This window comes from Physeter macrocephalus, chromosome 2 (genome assembly GCF_002837175.3).
Source record: "Physeter macrocephalus isolate SW-GA chromosome 2, ASM283717v5, whole genome shotgun sequence".
In the NCBI taxonomy this organism is placed as follows: Eukaryota; Metazoa; Chordata; class Mammalia; order Artiodactyla; family Physeteridae; genus Physeter; species Physeter macrocephalus.
The window spans coordinates 71,206,032-71,232,130 of NC_041215.1; the positions used below are offsets into that span (position 1 = coordinate 71,206,032).

Sequence of the window (26,099 nt, forward strand, 5' to 3'; positions counted from 1 at the left end):
TGGTAAATGGGAGTGTTTTCATAATTTCACTTTCAGATTTTTCATCATTAGTGTGTAGGAATGCAAGAGATTTCTGTGCATTAATTTTGTATCCTGCTACTTTACCAAATTTATTGATTAGCTCTAGAAGTTTTCTGGTAGCATCTTTAGGATTCTGTATGTACAGTATCATGTCATCTGCAAACAGTGACAGCTTTACTTCTTTTCCAATTTGGATTCCTTTTATTTCTTTGTGTTCTCTGATTGTCATGGCTAGGACTTCCAAAACTATGTTGAATAAGAGTGGCAAGAATGGGCATCCTTGTCTTGTTCCTGATCTTAGTGGAATATTACTCAGCCATAAAAAGGAACGAACTTGGGTCATTTATAGAGATGTGGATGGACCTAGAGTCTGTCACACAGAGTGAAGTAAGCCAGAAAGAGAAAAACAAATATCGTATATTAGCGCATATATATATGGAATCTTGAAAAATGATACAGATGAACTTATTTGTAGGGCAGGAATAGAGACGTAGACATAGAGAACGGACGTGTGGACACAGCAGGGGAAGGGGAATGCGGGGCGAATTGGGAGATTAGGTTTGACATAAATACACTACAATGTATAAAATAGCCAGCTAGTGGGAACCTACTGTATAGCACAGGGAGCTCAGCTCGATGCTCTGTGATGACCTAGATGGGTGGGATGGGGGGGCGTGTGGAGGGAGGTCCAAGAGGGAGGGGGTATAGGTTTACATATAGCTGATTCACTTCATCATACAGCAGAAACTAACACAACATTGTAAAGCAATTTTACTCCAATAAAAAAAAATTGTCCTCTTAGAGTATATTTCAACATTAGCATATCCTCTTTTGTAGTAATTTTGTTTCATAAGGAGGTATCTGCACCGATTATTACAAACATACATCTTACTTTAAACAATCATATGTCTGGTGATTTTTCTCTGTTCATTCATCCTTACAGAGAAAATTCTATGCTGTATAATATTGGAATTTGTGATGGTTCTATCAAGTATTGTTGGTTTCCTCTAATTATCTAGAGATCCTTTAGGCAGAAGAGAAAGCTTTAAATTCCCAGTTGTTATAACTTTGCCATTTGAATGGTCCAGTGGCCCAAGGAAAACAAGAGCTAATCACAGCAGGGACTGTGTAGGCTTGGCAGCCAGGATCGAATCTTGGGAAATAAAGCATTATTTCCTGAATTCAGTTGTCTTCATGGGGAGCAGTATTCCTGTTATTTGTCTGGCATGACTGCCTGTACCTGTTGTAAGCTGAACATCCCAGAAATATTAGTGAAATCTGCAGTGTCCTATGATTGTTACAAAACCTACTCTTCCTCCAACCTTTGCCACAGGCTCCAGCAGTGATGATGCTGTTCTATGGGCACATTTTTCATTTATTTCTGAGTGAAAACTGATCTATCTTATGTCTGCAGTTCTGCATATGTTTGGCTTTCCTTCAGTCTGCTGCTGGTGGTCTATATCTAGAAAGACACTTATGGCATGTGCAGATCTGTCTTTCTAGTTTCCAGAAATGATACACATTTTCCCCCCCTCAACTCGTCTCAGAGCATGCAACGCTCTTTTCACTTGCATCTGACATTTGAGAGGGTGGTGCATTGAAAGGAGAGGAATTCTGTGTCTGTGATTGAGAGACTGTTTCACCCAAAGTAAGTGCCTTCAAAACCTAAGATTAGTCATGAATAAAGGAAAGAGATATAATAGAAGTATTCACTGACTCTAATAAATATGTATAGTTTTATTTACTTAATAGAAAACAATTCCCATTTTTATCATTCAGTTCAAATAACTTTTGTCCCTTTTCTTTTTAAAAATCTCATAACTTTTTTCTCTTCTTTAGAGATAACAAATCATTACCAGTGAAAAGAGGACTGGACTGGGAATCAGAAAAACAGAGCTCTGGCCCAGATCTGATACTAATTACCTATACTCTTAAATTCTGTAAGCTTCAATTTTACCACCATTAAAGTGAAATAAAATGGACTACATTCTCTCTGAAGTGCTCCATAGTTCTTCTAGTTCATATTAATAGAACCATTGATGATGACATGTTTAAAAAACTATAGAGTTAGAGGTGGACAAGGTTATTTCCTTGTTTAGAAGACAAGAGGTTCCTCTCACTCCACGTCTGGAATACTAGTAAAACAGAAGTTATGCAGTAGGTAAACAGAGTGCTGTAAATGATTTATACTTGGCTTTCCCCTATTAACTTTCTCGGTCCTATTGATTTTGTATCATTTGCAAAAATAAAGTATGCTGAATTACCTGAAGTAGGGGTACATCTAAGAGCTGAGAGTGATTCGGGGGATACCTCATATGGACCTTTTTTTTTGCTGCAAATTATCCTTAATAGAGAATATTGCTATGGTTCCTTCTTCACGTGCTTGAGCATCCCCTCACTTTATCACTCTGCATCACTGCATATGATGTTGAATGTGTTTTAGCTGTTTGAAAAAGAGAAAAGGTATGATCTTTCCTTCTTACTAAAGTGTTGATTTGTAATAAATAGTAATTTACTATCACTAATACTGTTTCTTTGGCTTTTGAGTACTATAGTTATCTCTCAAATGGAATGGCTGCTATTTTTTTTAAACTGATAATGAAAAATATTGCAAGCAGAAAAAAAAGTTGCAGTTCAAAGTCTTAAAGCCAACTAGTGTTTTATCCAGATGGCTATCCTGTTTGGAAATGGTAAAAATGTACAGACTACGGTTCACAAAATACTGAGGTCTGGATGTTTTGCTTTTCTGTGTGTATGTCTTTTATGTTCATCTCTAATAATGATTGGTACTCTTTTAGCATGCTCTTCCACCTTATCCCTTAGTGATGAAGCTGCATTTTGTTGAATTTTTAAGTATTGTTGGCTTTTTTATGTTTCATTATTGGCCTCTCTGGTGAAGCTTTAACTCAACTTTCCTTTAAATGAAAATTCCATTATTCACTTTTTATATTGATTGACTGTTTAAAATATCAGAATGTTCTTTCTTAATACTATTTTCATGTTCAGCCATGCTAACAAAATTCAAATAAAGGAAAAGGTTATTTTTTTACTTTTTTGTTACATTTCTTTTTACTATAATTGTTTTAATATTTTATATTAGTAAAAGATAAATCTAATTTTTCAACTCCTTTTTCTGGAAGACTATTATTTTTTTCCTTATTATAGAAAAAACAGTCTATAATAGTCTAATGAACTGTGGAAATATTCACTTACTCTTAAAAAACATATGTATCTTATATTAATAAAGGTTATGTTTATTAATCATTCAAACTTCACTCAGTTTTTTTTCTTTTATGAAATAATAAGAAATATTCATTCTTCACAGTTCAATATCCAGCTGACTTGGATTTCTTCCTGCAAAAGATTCCTCACTAGTATCCTTGATTTTACTCTTCCTCTTTCTCCAATATCTCAAAGCTGAATAATTTTTCTTTAATAAAACTTACATTCTTTTTCCTCTATAAATTTGGGATGGCTTCACATGCAATTAGACTTTAAAGACGAAAACTAGTGAGGGCTGGGAAAACCAGAGAAGTTGTCTACCTCCTGTGCACCAAGTCCCCTGGACAAGAACCCTGGAGTCATTTTCAGCTTCTGCAGTTCTCCTCCACCAGTGTGAAAACTTCAGGCTTTACTGAAGCAACCTCAGAAATGCTCAGATCATCTCCTCCTGATCCCATTGCTTCTGCCTCATTTTGACATTCATTGTCTTTCATCTGGGCTCTTACAATAGGCTTTTGTCTTACCTTGCACCCTAAAAAGCTTCACACTCCAGACCTCTTCCACACTATCAGAATAATATCTAAGAAATAAACCTGGTTGGGTTGCTTTTCTGAATAATGTTCCCCAAGAATTCCTGTGCCCTTAGTATAAAGTCCAGATTGCTTAACTTGCATGTGAACTCCATCCCATGGACTTTATACTCCAGTCCATATACATCCAGTTCTACTGGATATAAAGCCTGGGGAGATGGCAGTGGTCACAGTCTGACCTGGTATAGTAGACCTAAAATAAAAGTTTGAAATCTTAACACTGTAGCAGGAAATAGAGCCATGGCTAACATTGTACAGTTTACATAGATGATTTTAGTCAGCGTGCATGGTTAAGAACTTGGACTCAGACATTAGTTTGCCCCAGTCCAAATTCTGGCTTTTCTAGTTACTCATCTGTTCTTGGGCAAGAAATAAACCTCTTTGGACTTCCTTGTGTGAAATAATTGTTCCTTCACCATAGATTATTGTGAAGATTGAATTAAATAATACAGTGTACATGTAAGACATTTAGAACAGTACTTGTCCTTAGTAAGATTTCAAGAAGTATTATCTTTTTTTGACTAATTTTTTTAAATGTTGGTTATTATGATGTTCCATTGTGTTACATTTCTGGAGAAGTCAGATAGTAAATTTTTCCTAATTTTAAGCTTAAATTCATCTCACACAAGGACATCATATCCTCTTTTATTAAAATGGGGAAAAAATGCTAATATAATAATGATACTATATATGTATGAATTATTACCTAAATTTATGTTTTTTTAAAAGGCTCCTCCATTTCTGTATTTTTATTATTATATCTTATTTCTTTTGTAAACAACCAAAAAATCTGCTTCTTATCAGTGATAATTTAAATGACCTTATTATTCTTTCCTGTATTTTCCAGTCCAAATCTTTTCTTCTTTTTTTAAATCAATATCTGCACAGGACTTTACTCAAAAGATTGAGGTGATCAGATGAATTTGATCTTCTCTGTTGTCAATCTTAATTTAACTGTATTTTCATCCATTTACTTGGACTTTTCCCCATACTTAATGTTATTCTTCTTGATTTCAAAGCTTAATGATTTATTCTTTGTTCTTGACCCTGTCCTATCCTCATATTCCAAGAGAAAGTCCCCTTAAGCAAGTACTCTCTCCATATCTTTAATTTCCTATTCTTCATTAACTCTTTTTGTTCTGCCTTCGAGCAAGCATAGCTCTCTCTTACACTGAAAAATGATGTGCTCTTTGGTTCTACTTTGTCCCTGTTTTTCTTCCCTTGAAAGTGAATTTCTTAAGTTTTGTGTACCAATTTCCTTTATTTCTTTATAACCTACTTGTTGCTTATCTACTCTCACTACTGTACTAAAATTGTAATCTTACATGTGTATTAGTTTAATATTTTCATATTAATATTTTATAATATTTAAGATATTTTATAATACACATTTTTCTTCTTAATATTTCATTTTCCTTCTTAAAAACTTCAGCAAATTGCACTGACCTTTGGCATTCTATTTGACACCTTCCCTGTTCTCGCCTCTAATATCCTTCCCTGATTAGATCTGCAATTTGATCTAGGCAAGAACTTCCACTTCAGTTCAATTACCTTTTCATTTGCTATTGCCCTGACCTGTCTTGTTTTCTCTTATAGGTCAGAGCCAAGCCCTGCTTAGGGCTGAGGCTTTGATTATGATTTCCTTTCCCATAGGAATGTCCTCTTCTTCTGGTACAGCTTTTAAAGTTTAGCCTAAGTTCCATCTCATCTAAGAAGCTTTTGTTGATCACTTCAGCCCTCAATGCCTCTTATAAACAGCGAGGGACATAAAATGAATTCTTTTGGGGGGAGAGTCAAAATATGTAAGTTGCACTCTTGCATCTGTTGTGTATTTGCTGTGGCCAGTGACATAGCTAACTAAAAACTTTAGCTTCTTCATCTATTAGATGAAGTTATTCATACCTCCCTGACCTACCTCCTAGGGTTGTTGTAAGTGATAAATATAACATATATACAAACATTTTGTTAAATTTTAAAAAATCTGTCACAAACAAATCAACTTGTTAGCTGTATTGTTTTTGTACATTTTTCTCTTATGCTGTTACTGGGCTCAGTACTGTCATTTAAATTTCCATGTGTTTATTTGGACTAAATTAGGTTTCAAATTCTTTGGGTGGGGCTGGGGGGGCAAGGAAGATTGATAGTGATATGATCAAAGACCAAAAAGAGCCAACTCCCAATTATCTTAGAGCTAATTATCTTAGATGCATAATTGGCTTCTACTTCCCTTTAAAGTGTGAATCCATGTCAGAGGAGCTTATATTCTTATCTTGACCACATGGAGAGAGTAAATTGAAGATACCTGATAGAAGCACTCTATCAACTGAAAGAGGGTCAGCAAGAGAGTGAACAAAGATGGTTAGCTTGCCTCAGCTCACCCAGATCTGGCTTGGTGTAGTCACACAGACTTACTGGAAAACAGGAGGTAGAAGAAAGGCAGTAGAGCTTGGCCTCATCCCATTTTCTCTAGTTGAAGTATAATTTGCATAAAATTAGAGATAAATTAGTTTGAGTCTTGACACATGTATTCCTTGTGTAACCACCATCTTGATCAAGATGTAGAATATCTCTATGCCCAGAACATCCCCAATGCCCTTTCCCGGTCAATTCTTTCTGCCTCCAGAGACAAACACTGTTCTGATTTCTATCACCATATCTTACTTTTGCCTGCTCAAAAACTTTACATAAATGAAACCGTAAAGTATGTGGTGTTTTTTTCTTGGCTTCTTTCACTCAACACAATGTTTTTTTTAGATTCAGACATTTTTTTGCATATATAAGTAGTTCATAACATTTTGTAAAGTAGTACTCCATTGGATAAATACATCTTTATTTATTTTTCATTAACCTATTGATGGACATTTGAGTTGTTTCTGAGTTTTAGCTATTATGAAAAAGGTGCTATGAACATTCCTGTATAGGTTTTTTTCGCTTCTCTTGAGATTCTCAGCAGACTGGATAAAAAACAAGATCCAATGATATGCTGTTTTTAAGAGACACATTTTAAGTATAAAAATACAGACGGGTTGAAAGTAAAAGAATGGCAAAAGATATAGCATGTAAACACTAAGCAAAAGAAAGCTGAAATGTCTATATTAATGTCAAATAAAGTAGACTTCAAGACAAGGAATATTAATACAGATAAAAATGGTCATTTCATTGGGATAAAAGGTCAGATTTGTAACGAGACATAGCATTCTTAAATGTGTATGACAAAATCACAACATTCTAAAACAGAAGAAAAAATTGACAGAACTAAAGTAAGAAATAGACAAATGCACAATTATTTTTAGAGATTTTAACAGTCTTCTTTCAGTAGTTGATAAAACAAGTAGAAAAAAACCTGTAAGGACATAGGAGACAAATAGTATTATCAATTATCAAACATGAGGCTCAAATTGACATTTATAGAATATTACAATCAACTACAGAATATACATTCTTTTCAAGTGCACATGGAACTTTCACCAAAGATCATATGCTGAGCCATAAAATAAGTCTCAATCTATTTGATTATTTGGCTACAATGGAATTAAGTTAGAAACCATTAAGACATCTAGAAAAAGTCCTTTTTTTTTGAAAAATTAAGCAACTCACTTTTAAGTCAATCCATGAATCAAAGAAATCATAAGGAAAATTAGGAAGTGTTCTATACTGAATGACAGACTACAACATGTTAAAAGTTTGTGTGTTTATGTCTTTTAACTATAATGTCTCAGGAACTGATTAATCAAATTTACATTTTCTTCAGAAGAATTGGGAAAGAGAATGGGCAGAAAAGCAGACTAAAGGCTTAGAATTATAGGGATCAACCCACCATCAGCCAGTGTTTTTATTTTACTACAGTTGTTATTGAGTCACTGTACCTTGGTTGAACTAATAGGTAATATCCTTTCAATGTCAATAAAAAGAATGCTAAGTAAATGTTTTGGCAATTTCACCCTGATAAATCCCATACTGGGATGTGTATGGTGCTTCCATTTCCATCCAATGAAACACTAGCAGAAATAGTCTGGATAGCGTTAATATTAACAGATTATAACTAAAGAGTAAGTTAGATGGTGATTAAAGAGTTGAATAGACGACCAAGGAAAATTGAGAAATCTCTGTTCTGAGACAAAGCCATCTGTCTCTGATTTTAGTTCAATCCTTAATGACTATAAGTAGTCTGACTAAATGATCTCTTGGGAGGCCCCCTTCCAAACACAAACCTATGATTTTAATTAGCATTGGTTATGGTGCCAATACAAGGAAAAGAATTTGCTCAGTGCCATAAAGAAAGTAAGGGTTTAATTCTAAATATAAATCATATCTTCTAATTTGCAAATTCTTTTATTTGGAAGAACATTTTCTTTATAGAACTCAAACCATTCTCTCTCTCTCTCTCTCTCTCTGTATCTTTTATGAGAAACCAAAAGAAAATTCAGTTTGCAATTTGTGATCATGATTCAAACTTTTAAAAAAATGTGTGTCATTTCTTGCCCTTTGATAATTTCCAAGTGATGAGGCTGCTTTTACAGATCGGTCCTTGCCTTTAATGATTTCAGTATATTTTGGTTTGGAGTGAGAAAAATAAATGGGAAGGGGCTTCCCTGGTGGCGCAGTGGTTGAGAGTCCGCCTGCCGATGCAGGGGACACGGGTTCGTGCCCTGGTCCAGGAAGATCCCACATGCCGCGGAGCGGCTAGGCCCGTGAGCCATGGCTGCTGAGCGTGTGCGTCCGGAGCCTGTGCTCCGCAACGGGAGAGGCCACAGCAGTGAGAGGCGCGCGTACCGCAAAATAAATAAATAAATAAATGGGAACTGTCATTCATGAGTATGAGCCTGGAAATGAATATGTAGAAGGCAAATGATCACTTTATTGGGGAGAGGCAGTACGTTTTCCTGAAGCTTTTGCCCTTTTCCCTTTTTAAGCCTATTTTTCCTGTTTTAGTTTGCAGATGAAACTGGTACGGCAATATGGTGGGAGAGAAATCATGTGACCTGACATATGTGGGCTCCTGCATCTGTGTGCGTGGATAGAGAGCTGTTCAAAATCTAACCATCTTATGAGTTCTAACCATACTTTTATAATTCACATACATGGAGTTATGTAGGGAAACTTTTAAACATAGAATATAAGTGGTCATTTCTTTTTGTTTAAAATACCCTTTCTCCATTCATTTCTACAGGCAAATTTAATGTTTTAATAATATGAAGAAAAATAATAAAATGAATAAACAATATTATAGGGCTCTACAGTTCAAAAAACGGTTTACTTTAAATAATCTGATTTCATCCCAACAGCAACCTTATGGATTTGATCAGGACAGGAATTATCCTTGCTCTAAAGAGAGGGGGAAAAGAAAGAAGAAATAGAAATAAAGAAAGAGAGAGAGAGAAGGGAGGGAGGGAGAGAGGCAGGAAGGAGCCCTTAAGACTTGAGGGAAGAGTGGCTAATTCTCTATTCTCTCTAAAATGTATTAGGAGTAATTAGAAGACAGGGACTATGCTAGTGAATATCGCTGCCACCATGTTGAATAGACAAATGCATTAGCAGCACACTTTTCATACATAAAAACAAACAAACAAAAAGTTTTGTAAGCAATACCTGTTTCACAGCTGTGATTTTAATTGGTGCTATATCTTTTAATTGGTCTCTTTTAAAACTGCATCACGGTCCCAAAAGAATATCCCTTTTCTAATCTTTTAAAATGTCAACAAATATTTTTAGGCATTAAGGATAGGCAACATTTTGCTTTGCCTGCTTCTCTGATGTTGAGCTGTTTCTAGCTGCTAAATTTGGCTCCTGTATACTCCGTATCTATCCATAAGGCGGTTCTTGGGTCCACTCTGCAGACGGCCATCCAGGTTTAGATTTTTCTGAGCCACCGGGCATGGCTATCCTGCTTTTAACATCCCCCTTTTGTGCTCAGGCTAAGGACATTGAGTGGCAGTGAGCTTTCCTTTATTTCTGGTATGATTGTTGCTTCTCAGATTCTGGCTTGGGCTCTGATCTTGACATTTATGTCACAGGTGTCCCCGGTGAAACTGCTGGGAAAGCAGATGGCAGGCCTAACTGAGGTTGGCAGCATCTGCTGCTATACTCACTGTCCCTGCTACCTGCTCCACTTTCTTCTTCCTGTTGATATGTGTTGCTTTGCATGGTCATTTCATTCTTTCAGTGTTATTTACCTTTCTTTAGGCCTTTCGAAACCTGAGTACCTTTCTGCAACTCTTTCGATGCGTTTGCTTTGCTTGCGACCCTGTCATCCAGGAAGGCTCATGACATGGCTGGCTTCTGTGAGTCCTTCAGGGATTTTGCTTGAATGTTACTTCCTCAGCAAGACTTTCCTTGACCACTCTATTTCAAATTACAACTCACCCTTCTTCTCCCTCACTCTCTACCCTGTCATTTTTTCCTCTCTCTTTCCTACATTATCTTTTTCCATAGCAATTACCACCACCTGCTATATTCTATAATTAATTTTCTTGTACATAATCTGTAGTACTAAGATACATAAAATATAAGCTTCATGAGGGCAGAGATTTGTCTGTAAGCATCTGGAAGAATGCTGGTTTTTAGTGAGCGTTTAAAAATTTTTTTGTTAAATGTTAAACTGGATTGTAAATTGCAAAAGATCAGACTACTAGCTTTATATTTAGTCTTATTTATTCTGCTTCATACGGTGTTATTTGTAAGAACTTGAAGGGGTCCTAGAGTCTGTCATACAGAGTGAAGTAAGTCAGAAAGAGAAAAACAAATACCATATGCTAACACATATATATGGAATCTAAAAAAAAAACACACAAAAAGGTTCTGAAGAACCTAGGGGCAGGACAGGAATAAAGACGCAGACGTAGAGAATGGACTTGAGGACACGGGGAGGGGGAAGGGTAAGCTGAGACAAAGTGAGAGAGTGGCATGGACATATATACACTTCCAAATGTAAAAGAGTTAGTTAGTGGGAAGCAGCTGCACAGCACAGGGAGATCAGCTCGGTGCTTTGTGACCACCTAGAGGGGTGGGATAGGGAGGGTGGGAGGGAGATGCAAGAGGGAGGGGATATGGGGATATATGTACACATATAGCTGATTCACTTTGTCATACAGCAGAAACTAATACAACATTGTAAAGCAATTATACTCCAATAAAGATGTTAAAAAAAAAAGAACTTGAAGGGTATAGGAAAAAAATGGAATAAGTAACATCTTCTGTGTGTGCTGGGTAATTTACTTATCTTTTTCAATCCTCATTATAATCCAAGTACTTTGTTCAAAGGACCACAGCTAGAAAGTAGCAGAGTAAGGATGCAAAGTAGTTCTGTCTGGCTCCAAAGTTACTGCCTTTTCTTCAGAAACCTGGTGTACACCAAATAATAGTAAGTCAGTTAGAGCTCCTCAAAATGAGTGATGTTGCATAAATCAAGTGTAACTAGAAGATGAGTGCCAAAAAAGTTTGGTGGGAAAAAAAAGAACCTTAAATTAGATTCCTAGAAAATAAGCAACAACCCCCAAAGAAGGAAATCCCAAACTATTTAGAGCCATAACCCTCTTGGCTTCAGTGCTTGGACCTCCAAGGTAACTAATTTTTAAAAGGAAGACATGTATCTGGACACATATTTTCACATATTTGCTGAAAATATATTTTTTACAATGTGAACTCAACAAAGACAAATAGATTCATTCTTTATCCTAAAAAGAGGCAAGAAAAACTTCTACCATTGCTTTTCAGTGTTTTCTTATTGCATTCCAAGAAGCAGTAATTGATTGTATTTTTAAAAGAAGCCAGATTTTATGTTAAGATCCTTTTTTACTGTGTCTTCTTTCTGACCTCTTTTGGTCTAGTTATGCAAATGCAAATTAAGTCTCATTTTTAATTCAGTTCCACATATTTATGGAGAAACCACATGATGCAATAAGCACTGGAGAAGAAGGTGGTTAGCAGGTCCAGACAAGCTCCCTGCCCTCATATGCTGCTCATTACCAAGCAGCGGCAACCACTGATAGGGGAGACAAAATGTTTTATCACCATCTTCTGGATGTTGAGTTATCTCTAATCCAGAATTTATGTAAAAGACCATAATAATTAATTTAATTTTGTCTTCATTTTTCTTACTTTAGTAAAAGATAATTTGATGCTCTGCTTTTTAGAAAATCATACAATCTGGAGGTTGGAAATATTTTTGGAATTGTATATGGCAATTATTTGCCCAGACAAGCATCCTTTCTACAGTATCAGCTTGAGTATCTCTGGTAACTGAGAATTACTTCTTATTAAAGAGTAGCTGTTTTGCTTTATGCAGCTCTAAGAATTTGAACATTATTATTTATATCGAATCAGTTTTTTTCCTATGACATTCACATGCATCTTAGATCTGTTCTCTTGAGTCACAAGAGCCTGTTGTACATCCAGGCCCCCTTCAACATCACAGCTTGTTCAATACTGTCTCTTTGAGATCTTTTGTTATTCAGTTCTTTTATCGGGTATCTACTTTGTGCAAGGTATTGCTTTATGAACTTCAAGAGTTACAAAGAGGAGGACATCATACACTTACCTCAAGGCAGTTACATAAATAAAACAAATAGTGTGTAAAAAACAAGTGTTATTTAGCTCAAAAAAGTGAAGGACATAACAGGATGGAAGGATGTGGAAGTATTTATGGAAAATGCAATATTTGAGATTTAAAACTGCTATTGTGTCATCAGGTTGAATTGGTAATATAGTGAATGTCAGATCGTTGAAACGGCATAAACAATTGCTTGGAAGTGAAGATACAGAGATCACAGTGCAAGTGTAGGAAAACTTGAACAAATTATTTTGTTTTAATGACAGGTTGGGGTAAGGGTTGACAGGATGTAAGACTGGAAAGAAAATTTGGAGCATCCTTTAACTGTCAGGCAGGGGAATTTGTACTTTATGTGGATGGTAATGGAGAATCCTTGATGATACTTGGATGGGGATGACAATTGTAAGGCTCTAGTTTCATTAAAACTGACCTAGAAGTAGTAATTTAGGGACAAATTAAAGCAAAGGAAAATGTATGTAGAGATATGCATTAAGAATTAAACACTGCACTATTTTTCAACCGTAAATATAATGGAAATTCAGAAAATGAAGAAGAAATTTCTTAACGTTTTCCAGAACAATGGCTCGTGAAGAATTGATAAGATTGTGAAAAGCAAATACATGAATGTTGAACTTTCTGGGCTGGTGAAATAAGCTAGAGAAACAGAAACAAACATATCTGTGTATATGTGCACATGTGTGTGGTGTGTGCATGTGTGTTGGAGAGGAGAGGCAGTGACGATAGTAGTCTGACTTTAGGTTAAGGGCACGTATTAGGAAAGGTGAGGTCAGCTCAAACTATAGAGGTGCCATAAATGTATGCAGTCACGTATAAAGTTCTATATAACTGAAACAACGACCACAAAATTAGAAACCTAGAATTAGTTGGTGTCATGACACATAAATTATCCCCAAAAGGAAAGAAAAGTGTACTCAGTAAAAAGACCAAGAAAGCTCCTGAATAAATGTAGGGTTACGACTGTTAATTCATCAGTGATTTACTGAATGGTTTATCTCAGGTGAGTACTATGCTGGACACTGGAAACCACAAACAAAAATGGGATAAGATAAGGAAGATGGGATAATGGAGAGAGAAGCTTTACAGAAATAACTTTAATAAAAAGTTCAAATGACAAACAACAGCACTAAGGTATCTCTGAAAAAAGGAAAGGAAGCCAGCATTTACAAAGCATCTGCTATGTCCCAGTCATAGTGCTTAGTTTGTTCTTATAAATTTATTTCATAAAACTCAAAATGAGCCTTCCTGTCTACTGATGAGAACACTGAGGTTCAGAGTTTAAAGCTTATTCCAGCGGAAGTCAAGTGAACCCCACAATAGCAAGATTATGAAGGGGAAATTGAGTTACCCTAGTGGGTCACCAGTTTGTTTAATAGCAGTGGGCTTAGTGTACCCTACAAACATCTTAGCTATAGATGGGGATCCAGTGACTTTAAAAAATCAGACTTATTTCACATTATCCTTTTCAACTTGTGTATCAATGGTACATTTCTCACTCCTGAGGCAAAATGGGACAATGAAGTATATTTGAATTTGAAATCAGACACATGTGAGTTTAAATGCTGGCTCTGTGTGACCATGTCAGGTTACACAGCCTATGTAGGCCTGGGTCACCATCACATTAGAAAAGTGACCACAATACTACTTCCTTCACAAAATATTACAAGAATTAAATGTGGCAACTAATAGCAAGAACCAGGTAGAGTGCCAGAATTTAGGTCATGCTAACATGATGTGAAGAAACAAATCCATGGTCTCTTACGCACTCATTCTCATTTCTAGTTCTTTGTCTCTCTGAGGCACACACATGCACGCACACACACACAGGCATGCACAGGCATGCACAAATTTTGTATCTAGGTCACTGGAATGTAGCTATCTTTTGAGTATCGTTTTTCATTCCAAAGACCTGCTCCTGGCTCTGCCTGATTGTTCTCTCCTGGGGAAGATGCCCAGATATTCAGATTTACTATCCCACTTATGAGGTTAGAGGCCACTTTTTTCTCCCCTTTAAGAAAGGATGAGGGCTGAGGGGGGACAGTTTTAGGTAGCAATCCTCAGTGAAACAGAAGGAAGGAAGAAAACTGAGCTGGAAATATTCAAGCCTTTGGAGAACATGGAAATGTCTCACTCTCATGGGGAGGACCATACCTTAGGAAATTTCCTTCCTTAGTTGACTCTTAAAATCCAGAAGTAGAATTCAACAATTCTAGTATGATCGATCCATCAAAAACAAACTAGCATGTAATCAGATTAGAGGTGAACTTCTAGTTGATAAGTCATTTTGGCAGGGTTGAAGTATTTCATGGATGTGAACATGCATTTAATATATCTGAAGATAAAGAAAGGATGTAGAAACAAGTTGCCACCCTACCTGCAATAAAATGAAAATGCTTGTATAAAAATGGAGGCATATTTCATATATAATTTATTTTTTCCCAGGAAATTTTATGAAAGTGATTATTGTCACCTTGAATGATATTTCCCAGGGATCACGATAACATTGGAGTACATCTCTGTTAAAGAGAAACAAAATGTGTTTAAAAACATAGCAGTCATTTAAAGGAATACCTATACTTTTTTAAAGAATATTGCTCAACAAATATCATATGATTATAAAATATTGAAAATAAGGTTTTTAAAAAGTGTAACTAAAACTAGCATTTAAAGAAAAATGACATTTTATCTGAAGAGTACGTACTGAGCATATTGTCTTTTATTTTCTGTTATGCTCTTTTTCTAATCTGTAGTGAGAAAACATGTAAGTCTGGTAGTTCAGAACTTTCTCACTCTTACGGAAATTGTTAGTTACGGAAATGAGCTAGTGGATCAAGGTTAAAGAAAGAAGGATATGCAAAAACACAGTAAGTGACAATCAAAAAGTTCATGAGAAAATAGAGTCAAACCTATAGATTAAGGAAACTAGAAAATACAGAAAATAAATCTCCAGGTAATACTTAGCAAATCTTTCCTTAGCTTATGTTTCCAGTATTACTTTAATGTGCTGAAGAAAATTAAAAATTACAATTGTAAAATAGGATTAAAAGATCACTTTCAGAAAAAGATATTCCTTAGTCTTTCTCAGCTTTCTTAACTCTTAGGTACAAAATCCTCTAAGGTTTTTGAGCACTTATCCACAATCATCAATTACAATATAAACTATTATATAGTTATTTCCTTATCCATAAAATGTAATAAGCCACTAATTTTCTTAGTATAAATTTAATTTTAGAGTACTTATAAATGTGAATCTTTGTGGAAAGGAATTGAGTCATATACTATTTATTATTTCTTTGTTTTGTTATTGCTCTTTCATATCACTGTAATACAACTTTTTGTAGATATCAGCATGTGTAATAATATTGTTAATTTTTCTTTTATATTTTAATTTAGAAAATTAATGTTCCTCTTTTATAAGTGAGACAAATTTTTAAAAAAGACATCGAAAGGGAAACAAATGTCATTGGAATTTAGAAATCCAATTCTTAATATTCTTTCCAACCACTTAAAATTATATTGCTTGCCTTTCTCATTATTTATGGGTCTTCCAAATATAGTGTCTGGCCTTAAAAGTTGTAATACAAAATCTTCTGTCTCCAAAGTAGTACAACTGAATGAAATTTAGAAACCATGTAACATATGTCATTTAGCATTCTCATAAAATGTCAGCATGATGTTAACAAGGGTCAGGGAAAATGCAAGAAAAACTAATATGCATGACTTCTGAAAACGTCATCCTGGGAAATCAGAAACGAGACTATGATTCTTATCTATATTTTACAAAAGACATTTTGAGACGGAAAAAATATGTGTTGTTCATCCTATGTCTTGGATGTTTTGGTAAAATATTTTGTGTTCACCATTTTAAATATCCTAAGACACATTCACTGGCTAGGATCAATGGGAGAGAAAGGGGTGACCCTACAATTAATGTAAATGCACATATCTTGGTGTGTTCCTGATACTGAGTGATTCCACAACCCTGACTGTTCATAGGTTTCAAATAGGATTTACTCCCTAGTCCAGGATGAGGCATTGGCTTAGGAGAAGCCAGTCAAAGCACAAAGCATGGCATCACCCTGGACAGCCTGATTACTTCAGAATGATCATGTGACCCAACTGAAGCCAGTGAGATGCGGTGAGAGTTTTTCTGGATCTTTGTTCTGACTGGATTTAAATTTGGGAGATTGGGAGGCCAGAGATGCTATAGCATCTTACTACAATGAGGAACGAAAAGCTATCACCATAGAAGTCAGAGCCAAAGGATGCAGTTTGACTAGGTGCTGGTAACATCAATTGGGCATGCCTATAGCTAACCCTAAACAATAAACCTTGACAATGAATTCCCATGTTGCTTTCCTTTCTTTCTTTTTCCCCCCTTCCTCCTTTTCTTTCTTTCTTTCTTTCTTTTTCTTTCTTTCTTTCTTTCTTTCTTTCTTTCTTTCTTTCTTTCTTTCTTTCTTCCTTCCTTCCTTCCTTCCTTTCTCTCTTTCTTTCTTTCTTTCTTTTTTTCTTTCTTTCTTTCTTTCCTTCCTTCCTTCCTTCCTTCCTTCCTTCTTTCTTTCTCTTTCTTTCCTAAGTCACTTTGGGTCATTCTTTTGCTTCTATAACCAAAACAGACATGCTAGAATGAATTAAAAAATTCTTTTTGGCTATATCCTATTCTTGCTTGTTTCTATCAAATACCTTTTCTATTGAAAATGGTGAAGCTAGAAAATATGTAAAAATATATTGACTTAATAATTATGACTTTCTGATTATAATTGATGCCACTTACTGATTTTTATTTAATCTTTATTTTAGGATTTAGTTACATGAGCAGGTGTCTTCGTTTTTTGTTTTTATTTTGTTTATGGCTGAATAAAGCTCACAGATTTTAAATTTGAATCCTGCCTGTGTGATCTTAGGTAACTTTTCCTAACCTCAGTGTACTTCCTTTCTTCAGTTTTCAAATAAGGATCATGAAAGCCTTTATCTGATGGAGTTACGGGGAGGATGAAATGATATAGTGCATGCAGACTCAACCCGATCAGTGACTGGCACGTGGTTAGCCTGCAGATCTTAACTATGTTATTAATCTAAGTATTGGCATTTAGTATCTCACTGGCTTTCTTTTTTTTTCTGATTGCTTTTCAGCCACTTAAATTAGAGATAAAATAATATTGGTGTCCCATTAGTTTAGTTTTATTTCTAGGGAAAGTTAACTTAGATAGCACAAAGACCACCTCTTTGTTGAACTATCAAAGCCCTTTATTGGATTTCAAATACTCTGGGACTGAGGCTAATGTTAAAGCTCATGTATGTAAGACTTTCATTAATATAATTGCTGTTTTATGAGTTTTTATTTTTATCCCTTCTTTATTTACTTTCTTTTTACTTTGAATTATTTGTGTCGATTCAGTTTGGCTTAGCAAATAAAAAAGCATGAATGGAAGCATTATCAGTTAACAAAATTAGTAATTCAAACCAGCTAAGTCTTAATGTTCTGTTCTAAGAAAAGCTTGTAGAAGATTAGAGCTCCATTACTGAGAGCTTTGGGCTGCTTCAAACATGCTTCTGTGTGTACACTGAGGGGTTTCTCTTCACAGTTCCCCCGCCCTCTAGTGGTAGTTATAATAATGCCGTTTTGTAGTCCCCGCACAGGAAATGCCTGGTCTTACTTCAGTTACCAGAATCCTTTCACAGGAAGTTAGGTGTGGTCTTTGAAGGAGAATTAAAAAAAAAAATGAAAAAAAGAAAAAAAGCATGATGGAATTTTAGCTGCAGTCTTCTTGGTGCCAGCTTATCAATCCTAAACTCTGGGTGTAAAAGATTCTGCAGGGGTAATGTTTTAATATTCTTATTATGCTTATTCTCTGTGATGCTTCTTTACCTTTACAGTAGAATCCTTGGGGGAATCTGCAGAGGACCACTTTCATTTTGAAGCTGCTGTCTGCATGTTTTAGCATGTCTCTTCTATTAGAGCATCCAGGCATGGCAGGTTCCTCCGTGAAGTGTGCAGGGACCTTCTTCATGCCTATGCCTATCACTAGGCATAAGGGTCTCTGGGGATGGGTGAGAAAAATGAGGGATGTATTGGAGGCACTGTGATACTGAGAGGGCAGTCTTCTAGCTGGTGGCTGAAAGGTCCTGGTCTACTTCAAAAAAAAATGTGGAAATGGTACAGTAACTTATGTTATTTTAGATTTCCCTGTTTGATCTAGCATATCTACAGAAATGATCTGGATGTGAATGAATTTTACTTTTAGAAAATGCACCTCATATAATTAAATGGTAATTCTCATTCCTGTAGGGTAAGGGTTAAAATGGATTGATATTTTAAAAAGAAGGAAAAATAGATAAGTGATTGTATGTAGATGGCATTCAGGAGTCAAGATTTTGGTTGTATTATTTCAAAAAGCATAGAAACTCTTGCCACTGATTCAGAGATAACGTTTGAAATGATTGGTGTGCTCTCTTGAGCAATATATGTTAGTCCAGTAAAATATGATTAGAATACAGTAAAACTCCATTTATGTTATCACAAAGACCAGCATAATAGGAGTTCATGTAAAAGATAAACTATCTTAAACTTACTATTTTTTTCAAGTACAAATCTGCTACGTGGATTCTTAAGAAATGGGCACTGTTTGAGAAAATGAGCTATCTCTACGGTATTTCCTAAGGTACTGCAAATTTGTTAATATAAGAAGCAATTACACTAGCTAGCAGCAGGTTGCTAAACCAGGGCGTCCAAGCTCCAGACCTCTTGACGTGGGTGACTTCCTGCCTGGTTTGGCAGGAGCTGGGTTCCTTCCTGTGCAGCTTCCGAGCAGTTCCAAATGCAATCCGGCATTCCCTGCTCCTTCCCGCTCCCTTGCTTTCAAGCAGTATCTACCTATGTTTCCACAGCCTGGCATTTCAGGATTTCCAGAGCTCTTTACCAGGTGCATTGATTTTGAATAAGCTCTTTGAGGTGGAAAAGTAGGCCAAAGGAAACATGGAAAAAAATGGAGAGATACATGCAGATCTTCACACAGCCCAGGTTCTACAATTTTTGATAATTATTCATCTCGTTATGGATCTCGGATATTTTTTTCAGAAGGGATGCTGAAAAAGATGGCTGCCAAAATATTCACACAAGTGAAACAGCAAGCACAAACCAGTATTCTCCATTTCTGAGCTCTGAGTTGGATATTTTCACTTAAAACATTTTGGGAGTGGGAGATTAGAGTACCTCATAGACACCTACTGAATGTGAAAGATAATCTCCATGCAAGCAGATGAATGCATGCAGGAGAATCCCCCGAATGCCAAGTGCAGCTTCCTTAGTAAAATATTACAGATAGCTTGGTTTATATATTTTATCTCAGTATCATGTAATTGGCCACAGTCACATTTTATCCTAATGACCGGTGCTTTTTTTTTTTTCCTCTCTCTCTCTCTCTCTCTCTCTCTCTCTCTCTCTGTCGTTTCCATAGCACTTTCTTATGCAAGGAGCTAAACAGTGATTAAAGGAGCAGGATGAAAAGATGGCACAATCAGTGCTGGTACCGCCAGGACCTGACAGCTTCCGCTTCTTTACCAGGGAATCCCTTGCTGCTATTGAACAACGCATTGCAGAAGAGAAAGCTAAGAGACCCAAACAAGAACGCAAGGATGAAGATGATGAAAATGGCCCAAAGCCAAATAGTGACTTGGAAGCAGGAAAATCCCTTCCATTTATTTATGGGGACATTCCTCCAGAGATGGTATCAGAGCCCCTGGAGGACCTGGACCCCTACTATATCAATAAGAAAGTGAGTTCTTAGTCAAGTTGCCTTTACTTCCCCTACTTCCTAATTGCTTCCGGGCTAGTGCCAGGGATGTCAGGTGAAGAATGTTGCGCCTCCTCCCCTCTGTCTGAAGTATCATTAGGGTACTAGGTGGACTTGACCATGTAATGGCCCCATTACCCTAGAAGCCTTTTGGAAGCACTCATTTGAACCCATGTCCAGGACAGGCAGAGAACTGAAGGGGCATCCTGCAGTGGGGGAAATGAGGAAGGGCAAAAAAGTCTGTTCACCTTACATTGTGGTGAAGCAGAAAGTTAAGACAAGAAGTATATTTTTTTTATGCATTAAAAATAATATTTCCAGGGCTTCCCTGGTGGCGCAGTGGTTGGGCGTCCGCCTGCCGATGCAGGGGACGCGGGTTCGTGCCCCGGTCTGGGAGGATCCCACATGCCGCGGAGCGGCTGGGCCCGTGAGCCGTGGCCGCTGAGCCTGCGCGTCCGGAGCCTGTGCTCTGCAACGGGAGAGGCCACAACAGTGAGAGGCCCGCGTACCGCAAAAAAAAAAAAAATAATAATAATAATAATATTTCCAGGAGTAGTATCCAAATTCCTCTTTACAATATCTAGCTCTACATAAGGTACTTTGATCTTCAGCAGGTTTATTCCTTCACACCATAAACTTTGCCCGTTCCATGGCTCCACCCAGAAGAAATAAAAGCAGGTGGCTTTTAAGTGCCCAAAAAAGAGTGTGATCAAACAACACCTCTGGAAAACCCTGAAGTTCCTCTGAGAAAATTTTTATATAACTGAAAAAGTAATCAAAGCCTCATTTTTGAGCTCTTTGTGAATTATAATTACAGTTTTAAAATACTGATATTAAAACTTGATAAGGATGCTAAGTATTCCTATGGCAGTGACTACAGATTTCCTTTATGTTCTTTAAATCCTCATATCACTTACCAAATGTAGGAGAGTTTATAGGGCTCAGAAAGAGAAAGCACATAGCATCATGTTGGTAATTAGTGTATTATTATATTATTTTATAAGACAATATTTCTAAAAAATTGTCTCACTTTTTTTCTTAAAATGTTTTTAATTTTAATACTAAGATTCTAAATTCTGTTTTATGTGTTTGTTTTCTTTTTCAGACGTTTATAGTATTGAATAAAGGGAAAGCAATCTCTCGATTCAGTGCCACCCCTGCCCTGTACATTTTAACTCCCTTCAACCCTATTAGAAAATTAGCTATTAAGATTTTGGTACATTCATATCCTTTTTTCAAGTAGTCATTTAATATGATTTTGCTCTTTGACTGACTTATTGAGTTGGGAATTTTTCAGAAATATGCGTGGTTGGCAATGTTATGTGCTCTTTCTTTTTTTTTTCCCTCTTACTCAACAGTTAGCATTATTGCAAAATGGGATCATAGGTAAGTGAAACACTTTGCCCCATCTTCCAAGTATTTCTTCTTTCCCTGACTTACTACTTCTTTCTTTCTTCTTTCCTCCTCTGCTCCCTTCTGAATTGCCTACTACATCCAAGACTTCTTAATTAATTTTGACAGTATTACTAGGCTCTCCTTTTTTAAGTCTTCAAATTTTACAAGGTTATCTATATAATGGGTAAATTCTGTGAGCTAATTTTCTTCACTACTTTACATTTGGAAAATATATGCATAATCTGAATTATACAATTTTATATCTTTTTAATCTGAATTTTACTACTTTCTGCTTTTCATTTTAGCATTTGAAAGCTTTGAGTTAGTAAATGTTTATAATTGTGATGGAATACACATTACCCTTTCAAATGTCACTTTTTTGGGTCACTTGTTCCTACGTTTTATGCTAGTCTCAGGTCCTGCTACAATTATCTCTTTCCAAAGGCTTAATTTCTATTTATCCATATACATCCTCATTTCATGCTTCATTCTCGTCATGAAGTATCTACTTCCTAGAGATGGGATTGATGACACCTTGGTGGGAGATGGTGATTTGATTTACTCCTGAAGGTTAAATAGAGTAGTTGTGAATGAGAAGTTTTATTTCAGGCCAGGGACAGTGATCTGGCTGACAGCCAGCCCTGGAAAAACCAAGGAAGCAAAGGTTTGCAAGACTGACTGTGCTAGGCAGAGGCATTTACAGGAAGCGCACAGAAGCCTTGGGATGAGGAACTGATATATATCAGGAACTAGAGGTAAGGAAGGGGAAACTGAAAGTTAAGCAAAGTCTCAGGTAGGACAACTTTAAATTTTGTTTCCTAATTAGAAAGAGTCATTGCCTGCAATTTACAACATGGTCAGCCCAGGGCTTGGCTTCAAGGCTTACAAAGTAAAAACTTAACTACCTCTAGCAGGCCCAGAAAATATTTGAATTAGATATGGTAGGGAATTAGAAAAGATAAGGAATTCAAGAGATGAGATAAGCTTGGTCCAGGGAAGCCATCTAATTTCTGGGTGGAAGGGCTGTAAAGCATGTCCCCAGACTTGCCTGGCATTGTGGCAAATGATGTCTTTAGAAGCGTGGCATTCTGGAATTCAGTTTCCTTGTAACCTCGAGGTCATTCCTTTTCCACCCCTTCCCCAGTTTTGCATAGACATCAACATATTTTAATTTCATACTTTAATTTCATGTTTTAACATTTAATAATTTCTTGTGAGTTTTTTTTAAGCAATAATGATTCCTTACTTCTGTTTTTCAAGTAAGAGAACCCAGTTGTACAGGGAGAAAAAATGCTTTGAGTTAACTTTAGGAATGAATAATAAAATTGAGATTTAGATTTGAGTCCCTTGAACTATAAATTATGGTCCATTATTATGTTTGAGTATTTATAATCTGGGCACTGAATAAATTTTTCCATAAATTATTTATTATATTTAAAAATAATTGTACATCCCTATGTAATCACAATTTATACATGAAATTATGTGGAAAATTCAGACTTAGCCCAATGCTCTATTCATAGTAAATACTGAGAGTACATATTGAATAATTAAGTGACAAATGAGTCAAACGGTTAAATAATTAGATGCAAAACAAGTGACAAGATGGAAGGTTTGAAGAGGTCAGAAAAATCTATTTTTCTTGAAACTGAATGATAAAATAAAATTAAGAAAACCCAATGTTAAAGGAAAAGGCAGGATTTTTTTTTGTTTTTGTTGTTGTTTTAAAACTTTTGTGGGGAGATAGTATATTTTTTTGAAAATCTATAATCTCCACTCCAAAAAATTCTATATTAGGAGACCCAGGAACCCTAACTTAATGCCCTCTGGGAAAAGAGACTTCCAGTGGTAGAGGATGAGAGCAGTTTTAGAAGTTCTGATCAGAGACTCTGGGCATTGAGGACCGACTTCATGGTGGGGGTATTCAGGAATCAAGATACAATTTAATTTGAAGGTTTGCACTTGCTTCCCAGAAAAAAAGAAAACCTCCAAGGGGCAAAGTTGTTAGGAGGCCTGCAGTGGTGCAAGTTGAAATGTGAAGGCTGCCAGGTAAATCTAAGATTTGCCAAACGGAACGGTTGACTCTCCCAGAACCTTACAATTGGCATATAGTTACAAATTTCTTCCAACGTAGAAAAAGTAGATTCTTAAAAATCTCTGATTGCCTGAATTAAAATATTATATTTCAGATATCTCACCTTGGAGTAGAGATATGAGAAAAGGCAGGTAGACTGATAGACACATTCTTCAGTCTTTTGGTGATAAGGCACATTTGCCTGGAGATCCTAGTAAACTTTGATGTAGATAATACTGTACAGTTTGCAGGTGATTTTCCCAGTGATTTTGTCTTATTCCTCACAACGCAAATCCTAAGCTCAGATCCTGGTTTTCTGACTTCAAGTTTCTTTTGATATAAGATAAAAATGCTTGGGGTTGGTAATGGTGGGTTTTGGGCACAGTTAAGAGGTTGTTGTGTATTTATTATCATTAGTTTATAATCCAGAAAATGGCCATTCACAATCAAGAAATTTGTATTTTAAACCTAGGTTGGTGTCTCTATTTCCACCGAAAATCCTGACTTATTTCTTAAAGAGTTGTTATCTTCATTAGAAGCTGTTGCATATCAAATTAGCTTTGTTTCTTGATTTTGGCAGAAAAATCTTATGCTTGCTATATTTTTGTCAGGGTATATTTTGAAAACTGAAAATGCTGTTGATGTGCCCATTACCTTGTTTCAATAGTTAAATAAAATATGGTTATATTTTCTAGATAGTAAACAAGTAAAAAATAATCCATATTCCTAAAATTCCCTATCAGAATTTTCAATGTGTTGCATGTCAGTTTTTATTATTTTACTTTAATATGCACACTCTCCTTTACTTTGCATTTGTTACTCATTCATTTGTTCATTTGCAAATATTTATGAAGCACCTACTGTGTGGCAGATGTTCTTCTAGACACTGGGATGCAACATAGAACCAAACCTAGTCCCTGCTTGCACGTGGTTACATTCATGTGTATGTGTGTGTTTGAGAGGAGAGAGATAATAAAAATAAATCAGCTAGGCGTCCCTGGTGACGCAGTGGTGGGGGTCCGCCTGCCGATGCAGGGGACGTGGGTTCGTGCCCCAGTCCGGGAGGATCCCGCGTGCGGCGGAGCGGCTGGGCCCGTGAGCCGTGGCCGCTGGGCCTGCACGTCCGGAGCCTGTGCTCCGCAGCGGGAGAGGCCGCAGTGGTGAGAGACCCGCGTACCGCAAAAAAAAATAAAATAAATAAATAAATAAATAAATAAATCAGCTAGTGATAAGCACTATTAAGAAAAATAAAGTAGTGTAAAAAGAGAAGAGTGGCAAGGTCCTGTTTTAAATCATATGATCAGGGAAGTCCTCTCTGAAAAAATAGCATTTGAGTAGAGAGCCAAAGGAAGTGAGGGAGTGAGACATGGAAATCTGAGGGAAAAGGGAATAGCAAATATGAAGGCAAAGGGTAAAAGTGGAAGTGTACCTGCTGTGCTCTAGAATCAGCCACGAGTCCAGAGTGCCTGGAGGAGAGTGGGAAAGGCAGAGAGTAGGAGAGGATGAGGTCAGTGAGAGTGAAGGTCGGGGCTGAAGTTGTAGGCCGTGGTGAAGACACCAAATTTATGCTGCATGAGATGGGGAGAGATGACTGGAGGGTTTCAGCAGAGGAGTGTCATCACCTCACTCAAATTTGAGAAAGATCACTCTGGCTGCTGCGTGGAGAACAGACTGCCTGGGGGGAAAGAATGGAAGCAAGAAGATAGATTGGGGGCTTACTGCCATTATGAAGGCAGGGGACCCTGGTGGCTTGGCCTTTGGTGGAAACAATGAGGGTAGCAGATGTCATCAAAATCAGATGTGTTTTTCAGAAGAGCTGACAGGATATGCTGAGCAATTGGACACGGGGTGTGAGGGAATGAGCAGAGCTAAGGAAGACTCCAAGTGTTTAGTCTGGTCAAGAAAAAAAAAATGTAGTTACTTGAGCTTGGGACAACATTAGGTGGAGGGATATGCTGGGTAAAATCAAAAGCGTGGATTTGAACATATTAATTTTTTTTGAGGGGTCTATTAGACATTATTCAGTGGAGGAGTTGAGAAGTTAAATGGAAAGACAAGTCTGGAGTTCAGAAAAGGGTTGGGCTGGAGGTATAACTGAGAGATGTCAGTGTATGGATGGTATTTAAAGTGATGGCAAAGACCTGAAGCACTCCAAATCACCCAATAATGCAGAACTACCTATCATTCATAAGGGGTAGGAAAATAAACAGCTTTTGGTTTCAGAAAACCTGGATTCAAACCCCACCTCTGAGATTTACTTATTGGCTCCATGACCTTGGGCCAAGTTACTCCACCTGTTTTGAATCTCAGTTTCTCCATCTATAAAATTGCAATCGTTATTTATACGTCAGTAATGATAACTACATAAGTACCTGACACCATGACTAGCACTTGGTAGGAACGTGATAACTGGTAGCTAGGACAGCTATTGTTGG

At 36.6% G+C, this 26,099-nt stretch overlaps 1 protein-coding gene across 11 annotated transcripts in view; it reads left to right on the forward strand.

Annotated features, from left to right (window-relative positions):
• Window positions 1-26,099, forward strand: part of LOC102984469 (sodium channel protein type 2 subunit alpha) — a 147,769-nt gene that overhangs the window by 36,271 nt on the left and 85,399 nt on the right. For 10 of the 11 annotated variants that reach the window (XM_007128310.2, XM_007128312.2, XM_007128314.2 and 7 more), the window contains exons 1-2: window positions 19,911-20,177; window positions 21,301-21,419. In XM_007128310.2, the coding sequence (XP_007128372.2) occupies window positions 19,911-20,177; window positions 21,301-21,419 (386 nt within the window). Of the gene's footprint in view, window positions 1-19,859; window positions 20,178-21,300; window positions 21,420-26,099 lie in introns of those variants that run through there. The other variant, XM_024122214.2, reaches the window with a different exon arrangement.